General features: G+C 33.8%; 2 protein-coding genes and 1 pseudogene across 5 annotated transcripts; 2 read left to right on the top strand and 1 right to left on the bottom strand.

The window, feature by feature from the left end:
• The first annotated feature begins 8061 nt into the window (after positions 1–8061).
• On the top strand, positions 8062–15630 carry LOC137831460 (uncharacterized). 4 transcript variants are annotated; one of them, XM_068639141.1, is made up of 9 exons: positions 8062–12367; positions 12576–12756; positions 12853–12908; positions 13021–13064; positions 13543–13612; positions 13801–13899; positions 14007–14627; positions 14724–14858; positions 14948–15630. In XM_068639141.1, the coding sequence occupies exons 6-9, from the start codon at positions 13831–13833 to the stop codon at positions 15482–15484; spliced, it is 1362 nt and encodes a 453-aa protein (XP_068495242.1). In that variant the 5' UTR covers positions 8062–12367; positions 12576–12756; positions 12853–12908; positions 13021–13064; positions 13543–13612; positions 13801–13830; the 3' UTR covers positions 15485–15630. The 4 variants fall into 4 exon arrangements, with proteins under 4 accessions (XP_068495242.1, XP_068495243.1, XP_068495244.1 ...); XM_068639142.1 differs by having other exon boundaries at positions 13543–13618; XM_068639143.1 differs by having other exon boundaries at positions 8325–8458.
• LOC137831461 (putative disease resistance RPP13-like protein 1) lies at positions 8123–11745 on the top strand (annotated as a pseudogene).
• Positions 15631–17817: 2187 nt separating the features above from the next.
• LOC137833481 (uncharacterized) lies at positions 17818–18964 on the bottom strand. The gene is made up of 6 exons (XM_068641828.1): positions 18721–18964; positions 18509–18645; positions 18335–18436; positions 18185–18250; positions 18019–18078; positions 17818–17901 (listed from the first exon to the last, which is right to left on the bottom strand). The coding sequence occupies exons 1-6, from the start codon at positions 18962–18964 to the stop codon at positions 17818–17820; spliced, it is 693 nt and encodes a 230-aa protein (XP_068497929.1).
• Between the last annotated feature and the right edge of the window lie 4300 nt (positions 18965–23264).

Genomic DNA, 23264 nt, shown 5'->3' with positions numbered 1-23264 from the left:
TGATTAAATTAAATATTATTTCAGAGACTAAAAAAATTATTGGTATATAATCATGTCCCCATTAGAAAAAAAATTCCAAAATAATGGTGCAAAAATAAACACTCATTTTATTGTTATGCAGGTTGGACCCGTTCCTTCCTGTATTTGGTTCTTGTGGGTTATAGAAATCCGACCTGAGCGGGTCAGCAGACAAAACTATTAAACATACTCCGAATTTTCATAGTTGGTTGCAGACCGACTTACACAACCCATCTCACATTGTCATCATTATTAGTGTTCAATACCTTCATCTTATATTAAATATGGGGTGTGTATTATTATTATGTGTTCACTGAATTATTAACAACACTCCCAAACAGAATTAACAACATTTGTAATATGAGAAAATACATTATCAAGAAATGAGTTTAATCTTAACTCATTTTCATAAAACTCGTTTGTAAGATAGAAATTATTTTGTGACATGATAGACTCATCAAACTTAATTATGAATAATTTTGATGTCATAGTAAGAAATAAATTTAAATCTAATTATTTTTATAAAATCAATTTGTAAAATAAAATCAATTTTAAAAATATACTCTAATTTATTATTAGTTGTAATTAATACGGAATTTTCAACCACACAACTTATTTCGAAACAATATGAAACACACAAAAAAAACAACAATAAAATCTCAAAAAAGGATGTGAAAATGAAAGAAAAAAAAAGTATTATTTCATAGTTTGTCATTACAAATAAATTCCACAACAAAGGAATGAAATTTTTTCATCTTAATTTATCAAACCATGAAACCTAAAGTTTATTAGGATGAGTTCTTGGTGAAACATTTTCACGAGATGCTTGATCACAATGGCAATAGCAGCATCCGGCGACGCATATACGTAAGCAGCTAGGGTATATGCACTTCATATGCTGGCAATCTGTTCCACTTTTGCATTTGTCTACACATGCATCGGCATCGCAAAAATCTGCAAAATTTATTAACCCTTATTAGAACTCTAATGATTTGTTAAAGAAAGTGATAAATAAAGAAAATTAAACTAAGAGGAATACCTGTTCCAAATGTTATGAGAAATAAAGCTATCAAACAAGGAAACAATATTGAAGCTTTTGCCATTTGTTTATCTCTCGTGTTGAAATGATCTTTAGAATCAAGTTTTTCCTGTAAATGGTTTCTGTTTATGAGGATTATTTATAATGTAGTAACAAAGGAGATTAAAGTTTTCATGTGACAGTAAAAGTCAAAGTTAGAGTTGAAGTTTTTTTTTATAACGATAATTAATTCTATTAGTTTCTTTAATAAATGCAATACAGATGAAAATTTAAATAATCATCATTTCAATTTTGATAGAGTTATTGAATTGACTAGCAACGGTTATAGGTAGTATTTGACTTTTTAAAAACGCTTATAGATAATATTTGACTTTTTAAACGAGTTTCAAGAATATTCCATCTCTTATCTTTAGTTTTTTTTTTTTTTACAATTTTTTTATTCTATCTCAATAATTAACTTTTCAAAATTTAAAAAATTCAATAATAATAATAATTATTATTATTATTATTTATTTCTTTTGACACTACAAAATATATATATATATATATATAAATTACCTATAGATTATTAATGATTCAAAATTTGTAGCTAGTAGGTAATTTTTCGTGGATTTTTATGTATGAATAATTTAATTTAATGTTTTCCCACATATTTTTATTAGTGGAAAATACAATTTTATGAGTAATACTCGTCTATCTATAAATAAAAAATTACTATTATTTACTATTATATTATCATTATTTATTATTATCATTAATGTTACTTTATTATTATATTAATGTCTTTAAAAAAACTAGTGTGAGAGGGAAACTAGCTTCCATGAATAAAAATAGTTTTTAAATTAGTTTCTATGATTGTTAAATAATTTTTAAATTGATATTTAATTAGTTATCAAGATTTTACCTATCAATTATTTAGATTTTAAATTTGATAGCAAAAATTTTGGTTGCCAATTAGATACCAATTTAGAAACCATTTAACAATAATATAAACTAATTTAGAAACTATTTTTTTTAGTTTCTAAAATAATCTCTAATTTAGTGACTATATCAACTAATTAATTTTGATTTCTAAAATTGGTTTATATTTCATGATATATTTTTTTTGTGTGTATGATCATATATTATTATGATTATAATGATTATTGTTGTTGATATTAACAATAATAATATTATTAATAACAATATTCTTATTAAATATTATTTTATTTTTATCAATAAAAATAATAATAATTTTAATATTATTAATATTAATATTACTAATAATAATATTAATATTATTAATATTGTAGCAATAATGTTAATAATATATATTTACCACTGAAATCTAGAAATTACATAGAAAAATTTCCCAAAAAGTATTACAAATTTGCATACATATTTAATCCTTATGTAATAAAGACTATTACATTCTGACTTTACCCACTAATTCTGAATCACTTCCGCAGATTTATTCGCATTTACGAAACAAGTTGCTGATAAAAAAAAACAACTTTAACACATTTAATGTTTCTCATTTTTCACGATTATCAACTTGTTTATTTCTTATTTGTTATATATATATTTTTCAATTTTTTTTAACTTTCTGGTCTTTAAGCAAACAAGACATTAATTAATATTTTTGCATTGTTTACGTCGAGTCAATTACATATTTACATTATTATTTAAAATAAACTACATTAAAATATATTAATATTATATTATATATAAGTTATATTATAAATATATATTATAAATAATACTTTTAATATAAGTTGTACTTCTAACTAAATTCTATAATTCTACAACTATTCTTTACTTATACGTGTCTTTTCTTTATCTTTATATACGTATATAAATATATAAAAGACAGAAGACGGTATGAGGTTGAAAACCTAAAAAACTTCATTTTATTGTTATCATGAATTATTGATGAGACATTTTCACGATCCATCGCGACAACCGCAAATGCAGCAAGACTGGAAGCAATCCCTTAGGCATGTCGGCGGAGGGGAACGGCACTTCAATTTATGACAATCCTTTACAGTCAGGCACTGAATACATTCAAACCCAGAACCTGAAAACTTTTCAATCTTATCAGAACAAAACTAATCATTAATTAACAAAAACATTATTGGACTTTCATTGATTTTTTAAATATATATGATTGTTTTAAGAGACACATAATAAACAAAATCGAAAGGGATACCTGTTGCAAATGTTATGAGAAATAAAACTATCAAGCAAGGAAGCAATACTGAAGTTTTTGCCATTTTCCTATCTCTCTCTCTGATGAAGTCACTTTTAGAATCAATTGTTGCAAAGCTATGTAATATGTGAGGACTATTTATAATATAAAAAATAATAATAAAGAGAATTAAGTAGGTGACATATACCATAAAATTGTATTTAAGAGGATTAACAACAACGATAAGATGCATTAATTTTATCAAATGTGTATAATCATTTTCTTATTAGTCGATTTTATAAGATTGAATTAGATTTAAAGTTCATTTCATACAAAAAAAAATCTAATTTATCTATGGAAGAGTTTCATACAAGAAAAATCTAATTTATTTACGGAAGAATTTCGTAGGTAACAACTATAATTCGTAGGGAAATTAGCACCCACCAACTCCATAATTCAATATAATTTATTTTTAAAATATTATTTATTATTTGAACTTTTTTTTTAATTATTATTCTATCACAATTATAATTAAACTGCAGTAGGTGAAACTCAAAGTCAAGTCCCTTGAGGAATGTTCAAATAAACTTTAACCATTACACAAGTAAAGTTTTGTTATCATGTTATAATTATTATTATACTTATTACTATGATTATCATTATTAATATAATTAATAAAAATTTAATAACATTATGCATATATTTAATATCATTAATATTATTAAATATTACTACTATTAAACATTATTAATATTATAAGTATTATTTATTATTATTATTATTTATGAATATTAATTATGATTTTATAATTATTCATATTATAATAATATTTTTAATATTATGTATATAATTATTATAATAATAGTTGGTAAGTAATAGAGATCCCTAGGTGATACTTAGTAGGTAATAGAGATTCGTAGGTAAAAGTTGGTAGGTAATAAGATTCGTGAGTAATAAGTGCGATTGAATCAATAATGTAATAAATATTCAGCTACTTGTGAATTTTCAGATATTGTCTTACTCAATGTTTGTTCAATTACTCTTTTACCAGCAAATGCAATATAAGTCTTTGGTTCGGCAATAATGATATCTCCCAACATGCCAAAACTAGTCGTCACCCCACCCGTAGTAGGAGATGTAAGTATCGATACATAGAATAATTTTTGAATTGTTTGATAATAATAATATAAAGCAGAAGATATTTTAGTCATTTGCATGGTAGGTAATGCTGAATTTACCTACGGATTCAGAATCTGTAGGTAATATTGTATGTGGGTAATATCCGTAGGTAATGCAAAATTTACCTACGGATTCAAATCCGTGGACAAAAATTCGTAGATAATACTATTTTTTTGTAGTATGTTATTAGAATCATTTAAAATTTATCCTAGCAAGTATTTGTTGAACTTATAATAGCACCTGTTATTGGACCATTATCGGACCACCTATAACATATAGTCCCACGAACGAGTTGGCAGGTCTCAGCGTGAGAATGTACTTAAATTGAAAACATTTAGCATCTTACTTATCAAAAAATAGTTTTCAATATATAAAACACATTATAGAAAAATTTAAGAACATTTCAGTATTTTCAATCAATTTATTTAAAAGATAACATATTGAAAGGCTATATAACTTTCCACAAAACAAAATTAAAATCAGTTGAAAATTTTTTTAACCAATTAAAAAATAGTTTAACTAGTTGAAAACCTTTTTGTTCTTGGACCCACCATCATTCTTAAAGGTAAAATATAAAATCAAGATAATAAAAAATAAAAACTAAGCTAGCTAGACACATAAGGCAGCAGGTCATCACTTCATCAAACACTATGGTTGGGATCTATGAGATGTCCAACAGTATGCCCCATATGTTGGTAGACTAGACAACGAGATATGAGAATGGTCCACATGCCCACCATTAAGTGTCCCTCAGAGTCAACTCTTGAGAGACATTGAGGTCAATAATAAGCTAAATTTTTCTAAGAGAATTGATCGATAGTTGGGTCATCACCGAGAAGCATGGTGTGAGTTTCACCAAGCACACGACCATGATATAGAGAGTTGTCATGTCTTAACGGCCCAACTTGCTCGATTAGCAGGTGATGAAATCATACAGAGGTACTTTCAATCGCGGAGCAAACGGGAGCAGGTCATGCTTGTGGGACATGCTGCACCCTGAAAGCCTACTCACAAAGATAATTAATTTTTTTATTTTTATTTTTTTCTAAAATTTATGCATGTCTTGAATCGTGCATAAAAAGAAACCTCATTGAGGGAAAAAAATGATCGAATTTTATTTGGATTGGTTTAAGGAGAGATGACAACTCTTCATACTTCATATAACCCATAAAAGCTTTTGAACCAAAACAATATGTATTATTTAAGTATTATTAATACTGATTTGATTATGTTTTAATTATGATTATCTTTAAGCATTATTGACTAGTTCAATTTTAATACTGGTTTAATTGTTTCATAATTTATACAAGCCAGTCAAAACGCATCATACATTCTTAATGATACACATTGCATAAATTCATTAAGCATATATCATGATCAAATGTATTTCATGTCATAAATCATAGACATCAATATCACAACACTTGACCTTACTTTCGAAAGTATTGAATTGGATTTATATATCTTTGTACCTGTGACACTACTTTCACTAAGTTGTCTCACTCAACAAAGTTACATAATAGGAAAACATTCACTCATTGTGAGTAAATTAAGTAGCATCCTCTTCATCCGATTTCGTTTTCTGTGGAGACTGGTGAGAGTTTGCGGAAGTTAACGGAAGAGATGTGTCAAGGAGAGCTCCATTGGAGCCATGGATTCCTTGGAGTTTCCGTAAGAAGTGGGGAGAATGATTGGTTTGGCCAAATTACTTGGAGAATATGAGAGAAGGGACCAAAAGTATCTATCCTAGAGAGCCTAGACAAAAGAGTGCTCAAGCGTGCAATTTGGCAACATAACACTCATATATTTGATCTATTAAAACATGAGTCAAACACCTCAATTTATAGGTTAAAGGGTCGACCAATTACAAGCAAAAGAAGTGGGAAAATTCAAATGTAAATGGTTTGAATTAGACTCATAAAATTAAGTCACAAGACAAGCATGATCAAGTGTGCACCTTGTGACCTAATGAGGTCTAATGACCGACCTAGGGTTTAGTGTAGGCTACAATTAAGCCCAATTATATCCTAAGTAAGTTTTAGAAACTTAACCCTAGCCCTAATCTATTTAAGGCAAAAATACAAGCCAAAATTGTACTATACTTTTTAAGCAAGAAAATTTAAATCCTACTCTACAATGTACACTACGTCATAGCACTTTTAAACATATATAAGAGAGTTTGTCTCTCATCAGTATCAGAGTCTCAATCTTCTTATATACTCCTTGCCATAATTTTAGTGGTTGATCCTGAGCTGAGGTCTCTGCCATCATCCTGTTCCTGTTGATATGCTTTTGATTGCCAGAGTTTTTGTAGCCTGCCGTAGTTGTTCATTTGTTGTACAAATGTGCATAAACCAAACAAATTTCTTTAGTTTGAGTGGAAAACATCGTTTTTATTTCCGACAAAAACCTTGAGCTAAGAAAGTTTGTGTTGCCAGAAAAAGACTAGACACTACATTTCTTCCCAACATTCATGACCCTTATCAAAGGGTTTCTTAATCTGCAGATGATTTTACACGATCATGCTCATAATCGTCTCGATCGAGGATGTGACAATCACAGGATCACTAGCTTTGCTCGAACAGCGTTATCACAAACCAGGAGGCGAAGACTGAAAAAAGATTTCTCACATTCAAAACCTGTATATAGGGTAATCATGTTGTTTCCTACAAATTATCATGACACTTCTACAGGTTATGTTATTTATTTGTTACTTCTGCAACATTGTTTTAGGACAACCCCTCTGGTTTTCTGTCCTGCGTTATCTGATGCTTCAGGAAACATAACGGAGATTTCTTTTCTTTAGTTAACAAATTTGAATGTAGAATATGATTGGGAGGCACCACTATCTTGATGACATTTCCTTTTGATATCTTCAAACATTTTCCTTACCGTTTATTGCATGGTAAATAGATGAAAACTAGTCAATTGGGTACAATCATGTTGACATGCTAAACATGGTTAAGAAGAAATTTATTCTAATCCTGACATTGCCTTTGCAGTAAGCATGGTAGGTAAATTTTTTAACTCTACTAGTCAAGATCATTGGGTGCACTCGTACGGATCCTAAACGGAGTTAAATGTCTATTTTCATTTCAAATATTGAATTTGTTTATGATGATTTCATTGATTTTGTTTCTCCTATCAAGAAAGAATAGAGATTTTAAAAATAAGAAAGAGCTCAAACCGACAATGTAATACTAGCCATTTGCAAGTGTTATCAGTAAACCATCATTCATAAAATAGAATACTATCAACGTTCGTCTCATCGTAATGCTAACCCTGCACATGGTCTGGCCAACCAAAATTGATGTGAAAAGAATCTGTGTTATTTAACTGTTCGTTGACTTAGTTAACTTGTTTCATGGTGGTACCAGTACATGCACTCTGTCATCTTAAATATGTAAACTAGACCAGAATATATAAAATTCCAACGAAGAAAATACATGTAGTAGTGTTAGATTATTTAGAAAGATTAAATGTTGGATAGGTACTGTAAGTATTATTTTAATATCATGAAGAGAATTCCCACTGCAGAGCTAAAAAATTAAATTAAAATAATAGATTTTATCATGCTTTTTAAAATATCTCTTAATTTAAACAATTCACTTATTTAGTGAATAATATAATAATAGCTACTCATTCATAGATGCAATACAGTTTCATTACTACATTGCCCTGAGTCATTGGCATAAACTAGCTGCACTTGAATCCCTTCAATGGCATTAGAACTTGTTGGTGGTGCTCTTCTTTCTACTTTCCTACAGGTGGCATTCCAGAAGCTAGCTTCTCCTCAAATTCTCGATTTCTTTCATGCAAGAGAGCTTGATAAGAAGCTGCTCAACAAGTTGGAAACCAAGCTGCACTCCATCCATTCTCTGGCTGATGATGCAGAGCGAAAGCAGTTCATGGATCCTCATGTCAGAAACTGGCTGCTTAAGGTCAAAGATATTGTCCTTGATGCAGAGGATCTCTTGGATGATATACAAAAGCTCTCCAAAAGACAAGTAGATGCTGAATCTGAATCTCAAACCTGTTCAGGCTGTACTTGCAAGGTACTCAATTTCTTCAAATCTTCTCCTATTAGTTCCCTTAACAAGGAAATTGAGTGTAGGATGAAACAAATCCTTGATGACTTAGAATTTCTCTCAAGCCAAAGGGGTGATCTAGGATTGAAAACCGCTAGCAGTGTTGGATCTGGGTTGAGTAATGAACTGCCACAGAAATCACAAACAACATCGTTGGTTGTTGGATCTGATATCTATGGCAGAGATGATGATAAAAGACTGATCATTGATTGGTTGACTTCTGACATCAACAATGGTAACCAACCATCAATACTTTCTGTTGTGGGAATGGGTGGAGTGGGTAAGACCACTCTTGCTCAACATGTATTCAATGACCCGAGGGTGGATGAGGCTAAATTTGTTGTCAAAGCTTAGGTTTGTGTTTCAGATGAATTTGATGTTTTCAAGATATCAAGAGCAATTTTTGAAGCTGTTACTAAATCAAGTGATGATAGTAGAGATTTGGAAATGGTTCATAGAAGATTGGGAGAAGAATTGACGGGGAAGAAATTTTTTCTTGTTTTGGATGACGTTTGGAACGAAAACCAAACTAAGTGGGAAGAAGTGCAGAAGCCCCTTGACCTTGGAGCCCAAGGAAGTAGGATTCTTGTGACTACACGTAATAAGGAAGTTGCTTCTACCATGCGGTCAAAAGAACACTCCCTAAAGCAATTACAAGAAGATCATTGTTGGAAGTTGTTTGCTAAACATGCATTTGGATATGTTGATACTCAACCAAATCCAAAGTGCAGGGAGATTGGCATGAAGATTGTTAAAAAATGTAAAGGACTACCACTCGCCTTGAAAACAATGGGAAGTCTGTTATACAACAAATCATCTGTTTCGGAATGGGAAATTGTGTTCCAAAGTGAAATATGGGAATTTTCAAAAGAGCGTTGTAATATTATGCCTGCTTTAGCATTGAGCTATATCCACCTTCCTTCCCATCTTAAGGTATGTTTTGCTTACTGTGCCCTATTCCCTAAGGATTATGAGTTTAAAAAGGAGTGTTTAATTCAGTTGTGGATGACTGAAAATTTTCCACACTGTCGTCAACATAGTAGGACTGCAGAAGAAGTTTGTCAACAATACTTCAATGATCTACTATCAAGGTCCTTCTTTCAACAATCAGGTGAAAACGAAGAAGTTTTTTTCATGCATGACCTTTTAAATGATTTGGCAAAATATGTTGGTGGGGACATGTATTTCAGGTTGGAAGTTGGCCAAGAAAAACATATACAAAAAGTAACTCGTTATTTTTCAGTTCAACTTGGTCTATATCAATACTTTGATGGGTTTGGAACTTCTTGTGATACAAAAAGGTTACGCACATTTATTGCAATGAGAGTGAATGATTTAGGCTATGCCTGGAAGTGTTATATGTCAATACAAGAATTGTTCTCCAAGTTTAAGCTCATACGTATCTTATCTCTGTCTCAATATTTTGACCTTCAAGAGTTACCTGACTCTGTTGGCAATCTTGAGTATCTTCGTTCCCTAGACCTCTCCCGTACTACAATAAAAAAAACTAACTGAAAAGATATGTTCACTCTCCCACTTACAAATACTAAAGTTGAACTACTGTAGAGATTTGGAGGAGTTGCCTTTAAATTTGCATTTACTCACCAATTTGTGTCGCCTTGAATTTAGGATGACTAAAGTGAGAAAGGTGCCACCTTATTTGGAAAAACTGAAGAATCTTAAATTAGTAATGAATTCCTTTAATGTTGGCCATGATAGGGAGTTGGGTATTCAACGGCTAAGAGAGTTCAACCTTGAGGGAAGTTTATCAATTGGGGAGCTCCAGAATATTGAGAACCCCCTTGATGCATTAGAAGCAGATTTGAAGAATAAAACACACCTTGTGTCTCTAACATTTGGATAGTGGTGCGATCGGAACTCTGTTGATTCAAAAAAACAAGAGTACGTAATTGAGAATCTCCAACCTTCCAAAAATATAAAGGAGTTGGCAATCTTTGACTATGGTGGCAAACAATTTCCAAATTGGTTACTAGAAAATTCATTATGGAATTTGGTGTCCTTAAAGTTGAATGAATGTGAATCTTGCCAACGTTTACCTCCACTTGGTCTTTTGCCATGTCTAAAGATTCTTGACATTTCAGGGTTTCATGAGATAGTGAGTATCGATGCTGGTTTTCATGGGAATAACTCTTCTTCATTTAAATCCCTTGAAACATTGGATATTTCCGATATGAGTCATTGGGAAAAGTGGGAATGCCAAGTTGTGACAGGTTCTTTCCCACATCTACAAAGGCTTTCCATAAAATTTTGTCCCAAGTTGAAAGGACAATTGCCAAAGCAAGTTGTTCCTTTGAAAATACTACAAATTGAAGATTGTCAACAACTTGAGGCTTCCGCTCCCAGGGCTCTAGATTTGGAACTAAGTGAGTGTGGAAAGCTGCACTTGGACTGGGCTACAATGAAAATTCTCAGAATGGAAGAAGTATCATTGCTGGAAATTGCTGGGTCCGACAATCTTGAACACTTAGAGGTTGATTCAGTCCTACTATCAATAAGTGATAACTGTGTCTCTCTATGCACCTTTCCACTGGATTTCTTCCAAACACTGAAGACCCTTAATCTCTATGGGTTTCATAATTTACAGATGATTTCACAAGGTCTCATTCATAATCATCTGGAGTGTTTGGAAATTTTTAGCTGTCATAAATTAGAATCATTGTGTGGAAACATGCGTATGCTGCTTCCATCTCTGAGAATGTTCTTGATAAAAGACTGTCCAAGACTTGAGTTGTTCCCTGACGGAGGTTTCCCATCAAATCTAGAAGACCTGACAATAGAAGATTGTCCAAGACTTGAGTTTCCCTGAAGGAGGTTTCCCATCAAATCTAAAAGAACTGATAATCAGTAATTGCTCTAGGCTTGTTGACTCAATGAAAAGAGCTTTCGGAGACAATTCTTCTTTGGAAAGCTTGTCGATTGCAAAACTAGATGTAGAATGTTTTCCTCACAAAGGTTTGCTTCCACTCTCTCTTACTTGTCTAACCATCGGTCGTTGTCTAAATCTAGAAAAACTGGACTACAAAGGTCTCCGTCAACTCTCATCCCTTCAAGCACTGAGTCTTGAGAACTGCCCCAACCTCCAATGCTTACCGGAGGAGGGTCTTCCCGAATCAATTTCATGTCTTGAAATAAAGCAGTGTCCTTTGCTGAAACAGCGTTGCCAGAAAGAACTAGAACAAGGAGGTGAAGACTTGGAAAAGATTTTAAACATTCAAAGACTACTTATTATGTAGTAATGTTGAATAGTGATGCATTTGGTGGGTTACTAATTTTGTTTTTGTTTAGAATGCATCTCAAAAAAGGTATTTATAGTCAGAGATTGCGTTTTTTCACTGCTTATCTTCCACAATGCCTTTATTCACATAAGGGAACCGATATTTTGACACCCAATTAAGTGTTGCTCCAGATTACGCCTGCTAATGTGGATTAAAATATAATAAAGTATTATGTGGGGCCAGTATTGTTGAGGTGGCAAAATTTTAAAATTTAGGGTTCTGTAGTAAAAAATTAGGTTTTAGAAAGGCAAAATCAGCCCCATTTTCTCAGTGCGATTTGGAGTGCGATTTGGAGTGGTAGCGATTCTCATTCCGATTTCGGTGAAGTCTACAATCAGCACGATTTGTAGTGCGATATGGGTACCGCATTACATTGGAATTCGTTTTCAGCCCCATTTTCTCAGTGCGATTTGGAGTGCGATTTGGAGTGGTAGCGATTCTCATTCCGATTCCGGTGAAGTCTACGATCAACACCATTTGTAGTGCGATATCGGTACCGCATTACATTGGATTTCGTTTTTGTTTGGATATTTCTGAAATTGCGATTCCGATTCTAGTAACGTGTGCGATTCTGATTCCGGTGAGCTCTTTGATTTGGCATCTATTTTCATATAATTTTTCGTCAAGTTTTCATTGGTTTCGTTTTGATTTTTTTGGACTTAGGGTTTTCCGATTTCGTTTATTTGTTGGATGTTGGGGTTTTGGATTGTTGGACACTGGGGTTTATTGGTGTTTTGATTTTCTATATGTTGAATGACCTTTGTATTGGTTTGGATTTGACTTTTTAGGGTTTCCTAGCAATTGGTGACGGAGGGAAGTGCAGTGTTGGTTAACTCGTATGGGAGAGAGGGTTTTCCTTACAAATCCCGGGAGGTTAAGACTTTGGTCATAAAGGCGTTGGTGTCTGAAGCTGCAGCTGCATCTAAAGCCAATGAGTTCTTGTTGGCTAACCAGGCTTCCTTCCAAAACGTAATCCTATCCTAAGTTAATATTTAAAATATATGGTTCTGTATTTTTGCTTCTTTTTGTTAACTTAACTTAACATATATCTTCTTCCATGTACAGTTTATGCAGCATGTGATGCACCTATAGAGACTGGAATTCGTCAAAGCATGTTCCTGGTAATGTACACTACTTAGTTTGTCTGTTGGTTTATTTCTACATTTTAATTCTATTAATAGTAATTAATTGTCATCCTTGTCTGTTTGGTTCCAATATGTCGTTCTGTAACAGATAGTTATTGTATTATATTGGATCCGACCAAAGATGAAGAAGAGGTTAGTAGAATGAATTTTGGTTAAAATGTTATTTTATTTTCATCTAATTTCTTGGCAGTTTAGTTAGCTGAGTAAACTTGGTCTACATTTGACTCATTTGCATTCTACATTCGTTGTGAAATTTTTTTGAAAATATCATTAAACCTTTGTTTCCCCAATTTAGTTATTGGTGTCTTGAAAAGCCTTACGTCATTGATGTTACAAGCCTTCCTGTTAGAGTGAAGATTCCACCATGTACCTTCTAAATTAGTTTTAAATTATTCTGTTCTTTGGTTCTTAAATTGTAAATTTGTTGAAATAGTTATTTAGTTTTTAAATTTGCAACTATGTTGAAATTGCTATTTGGTTCCTAAATTTGCAATGGATGGGTTGTGAGACACTAATGTAACAAACAACTATAGGGCAGTATTCTTTTATGTTAGTTATTGATGAAATTGTGGGACAATATTGTTTTATGTTCTCTCTAAATCCTTTGTAGTTGCTAATGATGTGGCGTCAGGTGGTGATGGAAAAGGCTTGGTTAAATGAAAATCTGATTGCTCCCATTTGTAAGTGTATGTTGCCCCTTTCAAATGAAAAAACTTATTTATTAATAGAACTGCACATATATTTAAGAATTGAGGTATTAATAGAAGTGCACAACAATTCATGTTGCTCTAAATTAACCGAATGTTCTATTATTGAAGCATAAGCATACTGATGTTATAAGAGTGTATGTTGGTTTCGTTCTCAACAGGAAACATTCACAAAATTGTTTGAGGATATAATGTCAATTAGCGGATGTTCAGATGAGGAGGTTCTTACGATTGATCGTTATCCTGAGGGTCAAGCTAAGGTTTGTTTCAAATGATGTTTTTTGTTTTTAAGTAGACATGACAATTACATTTATTTATCTTTAACTTTAATTATTATACTGTATTTGTATTTGGTTTTGATATACAGGTGTTTAGGCATAATTGCAGGTCAAAGCGTTTGGCTGTTGTGAACATGGTTATAACTTTGGAACAAAAGAGTATTATACAGTCCACCCCATTTGGATGGCTTTTGTTTGTTCGTGAGGACATCAAATTGAGCCGTGGACTTTTAAGTAAGTTATGTAGTTCATGGGTCGAGAGGAAGCAATGTTTTTCAATTCAGTATCAATTTGTGTCGTTTAGTTTGGTAGATGTGTGTTTAGGTTTAGGTCTTAGAGTAGGTGGTACAAAAATTGATTTAAGGAAAAGTAGTATTATATCTCACATAAGGAGTTTTTTTGAAGAAGGTCATGTAACTGTGGAAATGATATATTCTGTTATTTTGAAACTTGGGAATGATATTTCCTCAGAGGACTTTTGTAAGTTGTATGTCTTGTTAGGTTTGTCGGAGTTTATTCTCCCTACTAGATTGGGTTTAGTTCATGATGGGTTATTTAACCTTGTTGATGATTTAGACAAACTTGATATGTATAATTGGGGGGGTTTATTGTATGAGATTTTGGTTGATAGTTTGTGTTCAGCTTCAAAATGGATTACGCGGGGAAATATGTCGTATATCCATGTGGATGGTTGCGTTTACCTCTTGCAGGTAAAATGATACATTTTTGTTATTGGTAAATGTTTGTAATAATTGTGCATCTGTGTTGACCTTTTAATAAATGCCTTTTTTGTATTCATTGTTCAGATATGGACGATGGAACATTTGTTCTCTTATAAGCGTCAAGTACCTACTAGTGGGAATAAATATCCCCGTATCATGCATTGGATGAATGTTAGAGTTGGTGACCATGAACTTGAACGTGGTCTGCGTAAGAATAAGGTATTTTTTTGTTTTTTTTAATCTGTATTACCTTAATGTTGTTTTGAATGTACATAATTATTTTTGGAATAATATATGTCAACAAACAGGTTGTTGTTGAATTATGTGCTTCCAATGAAGAAGTTTGCAATAAATTTGTTGAAGAAGCTTTTGACCAAATTGGGTGTCGAATTACGAAGAAGAAACCAACAAAGGATGAAGTCCGTGTAATGAGGGTGAAAGTTCTTCAACTGATGCGGAAATCTGAGGAGCAGGAATTATTAATGACAAGTATGGAGAAAGAGGTTAATGACATAGTTCAGTTAATTGCAAGGAGAAATTGTCTTCGTCGTGATACTCAGTCTGAAGTAATTGAAGTTGAACCTCTTGCAATGGATTGCACATACTTGAAAAAGGCAGAAAGCAGTGATGAAGATGTAGATGAAGTAGAACCAAATGAAGAATTTAACAGTCATGAAGATGTACATGAAGATAAACAATTACATCCAGATGAAGTCCAACCTAGTGAAGAAGTCAACATGTTTCCTAAAATGAACGTTCAACCGAGGAAACGTTTCAAGAGTGCTGTTTTGAAAACACCTTGGACCACATATTCAAAGAGGAAGCCAAAAAAACCCAAAAAATGATGCTTCATTAATGGATATGTTTTTAGGTGCTTTTTGTTTTTAAGTTAGTGGATGTATGCTTTGCTTACATTGTTGAAACCATTGTAATTTGTAGTATTGCACCAATAATTTTGTTGAGGAGTAATTATTGTGGAAACTCTAAATGATGTGATTCCAATAGCCACATAGAACAAGATTCTTGACACTTTGAGGAATCACCTTGAGCTGGAAAATATAGAGGCACTTTCTTAGAAGTTGGATCATGGTTCTAAGTCAAGAACTCACCAATAACAAGTACCAAATCCCAAACTCATTTGGTTGAACCAAATATTGTCAAATTGAATCAACAAAGGAATTATAAAAAGAGAAGACCGAACAGAAATTAGGCAAGAACACATAAGAACCGAACATAAAAGGAATTGAAAACAAAAACAGAACACATGTGCTGGAAAATGGAATAGCCGAACCAAAACACATCAAAAAACACAAGGCAACATGAACAATTGAAAAAGAAGAAAGGAAGGAGAAGAGAATGCTCATGAAGATGGAAGATAGGTTGGATGATCACGCCACTAGAAGTATGGATGCTCCTAGATGAGTGTGCAAGCCGCCACTTGAGGAAACCATGGTCCTTCAAGATAAGACTAGAGTAGAAGCTCAAAAGCTCTCCAAATGCTCACTCCAATTTTGAGTATAGTTTCTTTAGATGAATTCAAATCTGAATTTTACAAGGAAGGCACCTCTATTTATAGCCTAAGGTGCTGAAAAATGAAAGCTAAACATTTCAAAATTCCCTCCCAAAAACAACTAGAACCGGCGCTAAAAATGCCAAGCAAGGAAGGTGTGATCCTTTCCTTCACTTTGGCACCCCCTATTCTACTCCTACACCTATCTACTAATACACCCCCCTAAAGCTCCTAACTAAAAACCTAAAAGATGCTATAACAAAAGAGGTTTCTAAGGTTTCCCTCTAAGCACCTTCAACTAAAGACACTATAAAAAGAGAAAATAAATGTCCTCTAGCTCCCAAGGCTTTGAACATGCTTCTTGTAATCCTTTGAGGTGGACTTTGACCTCCATGGGCGTCCTCCATTTGTTCCTCCACCTCTTCTTGAGCTTGATGAGTGGTCTCCATGTTCTCTTGGGCTTGATCTCCATCACTAAATGTGTAAGTGGATTAATTTTGTTATTCATTAACACTATTGTTATTCATTAATTTTGTAGTATTGTTTTTATTAATGAACTTTGTTATGAATATTGAAAAACCCAATGAGGTAGTCTTTCAGCAATGGATTGCCTGAACCTCCAATGAGGTCCCTGGACTCCCATCTCAACCCTCTTTGCAGCCAAAAAATCCAAAAGTAATGACCCAGTTGCAGGAATAAGTGAGTGTGCAAAAACTATAACATAGGTCCCCAGTTAAAATAACAGGGGTCCCCACTTATATAAATACACCATAAATTGAGGTACACTTTCACCAATGAATGGCCTGAACCTCCAATGAGGTCCCTGGACTCCCATCTCAACCCTCTTTGCAGCCAAAAAATCCAAAAGTAATGACCCAGTTGCAGGATTAAGTGAGTGTGCAAAAACTATAACATAGGTCCCCAGTTAAAATAACAGGGGTCCCCAGTTATATAAATACACCAGAAATTGAGGTACACTTTCACCAATGAATGGCCTGAACCTCCAATGAGGTCCCTGGACTTCCATCTCAACCCTCTTTGCAGCCAAAAAATCCAAAAGTAATGACCCAGTTGCAGGATTAAGTGAGTGTGCAAAAACTACAACATAGGTCCCCAGTTAAAATAACAGGGGTCCCCACTTATATAAATACACCAGAAATTGAGGTACACTTTCACCAATGAATGGCCTGAACCTCCAATGAGGTCCCTGGACTTCCATCTCAACCCTCTTTGCAGCCAAAAAATCCAAAAGTAATGACCCAGTTGCAGGATTAAGTGAGTGTGCAAAAACTACAACATAGGTCCCCAGTTAAAATAACAGGGGTCCCCACTTATATAAATACACCAGAAATTGAGGTACACTTTCACCAATGAATGGCCTGAACCTCCAATGAGGTCCCTGGACTTCCATCTCAACCCTCTTTGCAGCCAAAAAATCCAAAAGTAATGACCCAGTTGCAGGATTAAGTGAGTGTGCAAAAACTACAACATAGGTCCCCAGTTAAAATAACAGGGGTCCCCACTTATATAAATACACCAGAAATTGAGGTACACTTTCACCAATGAACATGACTGTTCATAAACTACAACATAGGTCCCCACTTACATAAAAACAGCAAAAAAACTGAGATGTTATTAATCGTCATTTAACATTATTTGACGTCACATTCAAGTTCGAAGTACATAATATTCAAGATTGTGTAATTCCTTATTTTTTGATTGCCTTGAATAATAACTCCATCTTTTCTGCATCTGAAAATTGATGAGGAAGGCAAATGTTAGACAATATACATGGGCAACCTTCATTATAGTTTTTAAAGTGTTGTTCATTTCTTGTATTGTACCTAGAGTCGTGGGTGGAAGTCTTACTACTGGATGACAAGCACGAACTAAGTCATCAGTTGGTGGACATATGTCAGAATTGAAAACCTACATGAATGACAATTTAATTTCAACCATGTAATGTAATGTAAAGAAGACGATTATTATTTTAACTTCCACAGTTGTATTACATTTATGTTGATTGACTACATACCTTGACAATGTTGTTAAGAGTGATATTAAGGTAGAAGTTCCTTCGATTTGGAGTGAAAATGCCGACCTAAAAAACACACAAAAATACTTGTATGAATGACATGACATATGGAATTGTAAAAGAAAAGTTTGTTTTTCACCAGGTTAATACATTCTTTAAGACTAAGACAGAGCCAACTTCAATTAGAGAACCAAATTCTTCATTCTTTAAAACCTTCCCATGAACACTTGCACTTGCAGTCCCCGTCGGATCCTGTAAAGCAAGAAATTTAATATAGAACTTCTTTTGCAAAATGTAAGAAAGATTACATAATAGGTATATTACCTTAATTGCTATTAACATGTCTCCTAGACCATTGTGCTTGCATGATTTGATTAGACAACTTAAGAGTGGGAAAACATCTAATTCTTTCAAACTTCCCAGGAATGATCTCTGTTCAGAACCACGTCCTTCAATTTCTCCTTCGCAATAAAATGAAAACATCATTACACATAAACTTTTGTTGTTCCATTCTAAAAAAGGTGATTGAGTATTACCTTGGAATTGAAGGAATTTTTCTGCCCATTTCCATTGGTTGGATGTAAAATCACGATCATAAGTTTGTTGACCTATACGGTTTATAAATTCTTGAGTGTTCACTGGCTGGTCAGAGTTCCGATTAAGGATCACGGCTTGCACATTACCAGCTGGTCCCGGAATGACATTGGTAGTAGAGTTGCAACATCGTACATAACTACCAATGTCATTGTCGTCGATATCAAGCCCTTCCCATGACTCCATTTGGAATGGATGTATACTTGAACAAATTCATCCTAACGCATGCCCTATATATAGATGAACGTTGTGTTGAAGATGGTTGCTGCCCCTTCAAGATTGTGTTTGATGAAGTCTTGTATGTTGTGTTTGATGAAGACATTTATGTACTTTCCATGTATTTGTGCTTTGCTTTAAGAATGTCTTAGTTAGTGCTTAGAGGTTGTCTAAGAGTAGCTTTTTGCTGAGTAACTCACCTCATAATCACTGGCCATGGGATAAGAACAAGCATAAGTTTTCTAAAACTGTTTTTCACATGTTTTACACAAAAACACGTTTCACTGCATAAAAATAAATCTGTTCTTTTCTAAATAAACAGATTCATTTTTCTCACTGATGCCTTGGCTAAGTCTTGTAAAAATTAGATTTTGTGCATCAGGTATTTTGACTAAGTCTTCTTCTTTTCAAAACGACTGAATTTCAAATAGTTAAACTTCCTCTGTTTTCGTTTTGGAAAATAAATTTGTTCATCTGTAAATGAATAGATTCTTTTTTGCCTCTGGTGCCATATCATACTTAAACACTTTTCAGTTTTATCTCAGCACCAGAATGGTTGACTAAGTCTCCTCACTTAACAGATTCTCTAACTGCTTTTGAAAATAAATCAGTTTATTTTATTTTCAATCTGTTCATTTTATAACAGCTTTAACTGTTTTTCAAAATTCTGTTATAAGCTGGCTTTCTATAAAATGCAAACTTGTTTTCTGAGTTTAACAACAATTCAAACAGTTCATACATTTGCAAAAAACAAGTTTTGACAGCAGAAAGTTAAGTGTTTTCAAGGATTAGCATTTGTTCTTCAAAGATTTCAAAAATCAAAAAGTGCTTGTTCTTGGTTTGGTTCCAAAAGCTTGGTTTGAGGTGCAGCTACTGTTCTAGCAATCTTGCCTACTGGTTTAAGGCTGATCTTTGTTACCTCAATCAGGTGTAGTCGTTTCACTTCTTATTACTTGTAATAGTTTGGTTAAATCCTCTTCTTGATAGGTGTTCTTGGAGAGTGGATGTGTGTGTGTGAGTGCTGAAATAGGTTTTTTCAGCAAGAGTACCTAAGTTCTTGTAGGTTTCAAGAATAGTGGGAAGTGTACTTGATTGTACTGTGTGTTAGTGAATTCCACCTGTTGTTGGTGAAGACTGGATGTAGCTCAGGTTGAGTGAACCAGTATAATTGCTTGTGTTCATTCTCTCTCTCTCTCTGCAATTTCGTTTCTGCATAATTGATAAAACAGCAAAGAAATAAATCTGTTCAATTGAAAATAAATCTGTTCTTTCTGGGCACAGTGCATACTGTTCTTGATTTCCGAAAAAGCTGTTTTAATCTGATAAGAACATATAAAATCTGCTAAAAGCCACTGGAACAGATTGACTGTGATAGGTTGCTCAAGAAACTGTCAACGCCATTAATTGAACCTTAAACAATTGCTTAAAGTTGAAGCTTGCTGTTCTGTGATTAAGTGTTCTTAATTTCTGGAAAATTGCTTAACATCAAGAAGAACATTCATAGTCTGTTAAAAGCCACTGGAACAGCTTGTTTGCAAAGGTCACTCAATTAACTAGCATACTATCAATTGAACCTTAATCACTTGCTTGAAATTGAAGCTTGCTGTTTTTGTGTTTCACTGTTTTTCAAATCTGATATCTGTGTGTGCTGCTGGAAATCCTCACTGCATAGTCTTGTGATTAGCTCTGCTGTATTAAAAGCGTTTCAAACAGAAAAAATAGTGCTGAAATAAATCTGTTCATTTTCACATAAATCGATTTATTTTCTGTAAAACTGGGTTAAACACTGTTTCTGCGAAGAAGTTTTAAAAGGTCAATTCACCCCCCCTCTTGAACTTTGGCACTATTAAACCCAACAATTGGTATCAAGAGCTAGGACTTGTATTTTAATCAAGTTTGTTTGTAATAATGTCTGAGTTCAATGTGCTTTTTGCTGAAGGTTCTGCTGTTAATAGACCACCTATGTTTAATGGAATGAATTATGCATTTTGGAAAGTTAGAATGAGAATTTTTATGGAATCCATTGATGCATTAATTTGGGAAGCTGTGGTCAATGGACCTTATGTGCCAATGCAGGTTGTCAAGGATGAACAAGTTGAAAAGCCAAGATCAGAATGGAATGAGACCGAAAGGAGGAAGGCTCAACATGATCTTGTGGCCAAGAACATCATAACCTCTGCATTGACCATGGATGAGTTCTTCAGGATATCTCAATGTAAGTCAGCTAAGGAAATGTGGGAAGTCTTAGAAGTGACTCATGAAGGTACTGAAGATGTGAAAAGGTCAAGGAAACATGCACTCATCCAAGAATATGAGTTGTTTAGAATGCAACCCGAGGAGAGCATTGCTGATGTGCAGAAGAGATTCACCCACATTGTGAATCACCTCACTGGCTTGGGAAAAGAATTTGACAGAGAGGAGCTCAACACAAAGATATTGAAGTGCCTCGACAGAAGCTGGCAACCAAAGGTGACAGCTATCTCTGAAAGCCGTGACCTGTCAAAATTGGAAACTGCTGCACTGTTTGGAAAGCTGATGGAGCACGAGCTAGAGCTTAAAAGACTTAAAGAGCAGGAAACAACAGAGAGAAAACCCAAAGGTCTTGCACTGAAAGCAACTGAATTGGATGAGATCAAGGAAGAAAAAGAAGATGCTGAAGATGATGACACAATCAGCCTTCTTACAAAAAGATTCAGCAAATTCCTAAGGAAGAAAAGCAAAAATAGGAACCAGCAGAAAAGAAGGTATCCTAAACCCAATGATTCAAATTCTTCTAAATATACTTGCTTTGGATGTGGCAAAACAGGGCATATCAAAACAGATTGTCCAGACAATCAAACAAGGGACAAATCTGCCAGCAAGAAATTTGAAAAGAACAAAGGAAGAAGAGCCTACATCTCATGGGAGGAAAATGAAGTATCCTCAACTAGCAGTTCTTCAACAGAAGATGAGGAGAATAATTTGTGCTTCATGATGAAGGATGAGGAGTCAAGCTCTGAATCAGTAAGTAACTTTTCTGCTGATTCTGATAACTATGATGATTTGCTTGCTGCCTTCAAGGAAACACATGAGGAAGCCAATAGGCTAGCTGTAATATGCAATAAGCTGCAAAAGGTAAATAATGTGCTTGCACCTAAAGTAAAAACACTTGAGGAAGAATTGTATAAGGCCAAAACAGATTTGGTAAGCCTTGAACTGACTTGCTTGCATGCCTCTATTAAAAACTGTGAAAACTGCAAAAGATTGGAAAAACAAGTGGAATATTTGCTGAAAACCCTTTCCAATTTCACCAAGGGAAGAGAAAACCTTGAGTCTCTCCTTGGATCACAGAATGCTGTTTTCAATAAGAATGGACTTGGTTATACCCCTGGAAATACAACCAATGTCAAAAAGCTTTCAAGTTTTTTTGTTCCAGCAAAATCAGTTTTTTCAGCTTTTAACAGTGGCAAAAAGGCATCTCATGTAACCTGTTTTTACTGCATGAAATCTGGTCATACATCTAGGTCTTGCATTGCTAGAAAACATCTTGTGCCTAAGAACTTAGCTAAATGGCTACCAAAGAGAAGGTGTTAATCTGTGCTGGACCCTATACTGAAAAAGGTACCATTTGTAAATTTTTTATTCTGTTTTGCAGATTGGAAGCAAGAAAAACCAGTGGTACTTGGACAGTGGCTGTTCCAAGCATATGACTGGAGATCTTACAAAGTTCACCAGCTTAAAGCTCAAAGCAGAAGGACATGTGACCTATGGTGACAATAACCGAGGGAGAATTTTGGGCAGAGGAACTGTTGGAACAGGAAATTCAACAACCATTGAGAATGTGTTGTATGTAGAAGGACTTAAGCATAGTCTTCTCAGCATAAGTCAGCTTTGTGACAAAGGATACAAAGTGAATTTTGAGTCAAGTGGCTGCACAATCTCAAGTAATTCATCTAGTAAGGCACTGTTTACTGGTAAGAGAGTGAATAACATTTACTTGTTGAATATCATGGAAACTAACTCTTCAAATGAGTGTTTGCTGTCCAGAAGTGATGAGTCTTGGTTGTGGCACAGGAGGTTAGCTCACATACACACAAATCACTTGAATAAATTGAAATCTAAAGATTTAGTTTCTGGTTTACCTAACATTAAATTTCAGGATAACAGGCTTTGTGATGCTTGTGTGAAAGGTAAACAAATCAAATCCTCTTTCAAGTTAAAGGATATTGTCTCTACAAAAAATCCATTGGATGTGTTGCATATGGACTTATTTGGTCCATCTAGAGTTGCT

This window comes from Phaseolus vulgaris, chromosome 6 (assembly GCF_000499845.2).
Source record: "Phaseolus vulgaris cultivar G19833 chromosome 6, P. vulgaris v2.0, whole genome shotgun sequence".
In the NCBI taxonomy this organism is placed as follows: Eukaryota; Viridiplantae; Streptophyta; class Magnoliopsida; order Fabales; family Fabaceae; genus Phaseolus; species Phaseolus vulgaris.
This window is presented reverse-complemented; position numbering and strand designations above follow the sequence as displayed.

Bases quoted from the DNA above. Each gene is read 5' to 3' on its own strand.
- LOC137831460 (XM_068639141.1), top strand. From the start codon at position 13,831: ATGTCAATTAGCGGATGTTCAGATGAGGAGGTTCTTACGATTGATCGT. The intron at 13,900-14,006 runs GTTTGTTTCAAA...TTTGATATACAG, and splicing joins ATCCTGAGGGTCAAGCTAAG to GTGTTTAGGCATAATTGCAG. The intron at 14,859-14,947 runs GTATTTTTTTGT...GTCAACAAACAG, and splicing joins GTGGTCTGCGTAAGAATAAG to GTTGTTGTTGAATTATGTGC.
- LOC137833481 (XM_068641828.1), bottom strand. From the start codon at position 18,964: ATGGAGTCATGGGAAGGGCTTGATATCGACGACAATGACATTGGTAGT. The intron at 18,079-18,184 runs GTATGTAGTCAA...TCATTCATGTAG, and splicing joins CTCTTAACAACATTGTCAAG to GTTTTCAATTCTGACATATG. The intron at 17,902-18,018 runs GTAAGACTTCCA...ATCAATTTTCAG, and splicing joins TTCGTGCTTGTCATCCAGTA to ATGCAGAAAAGATGGAGTTA.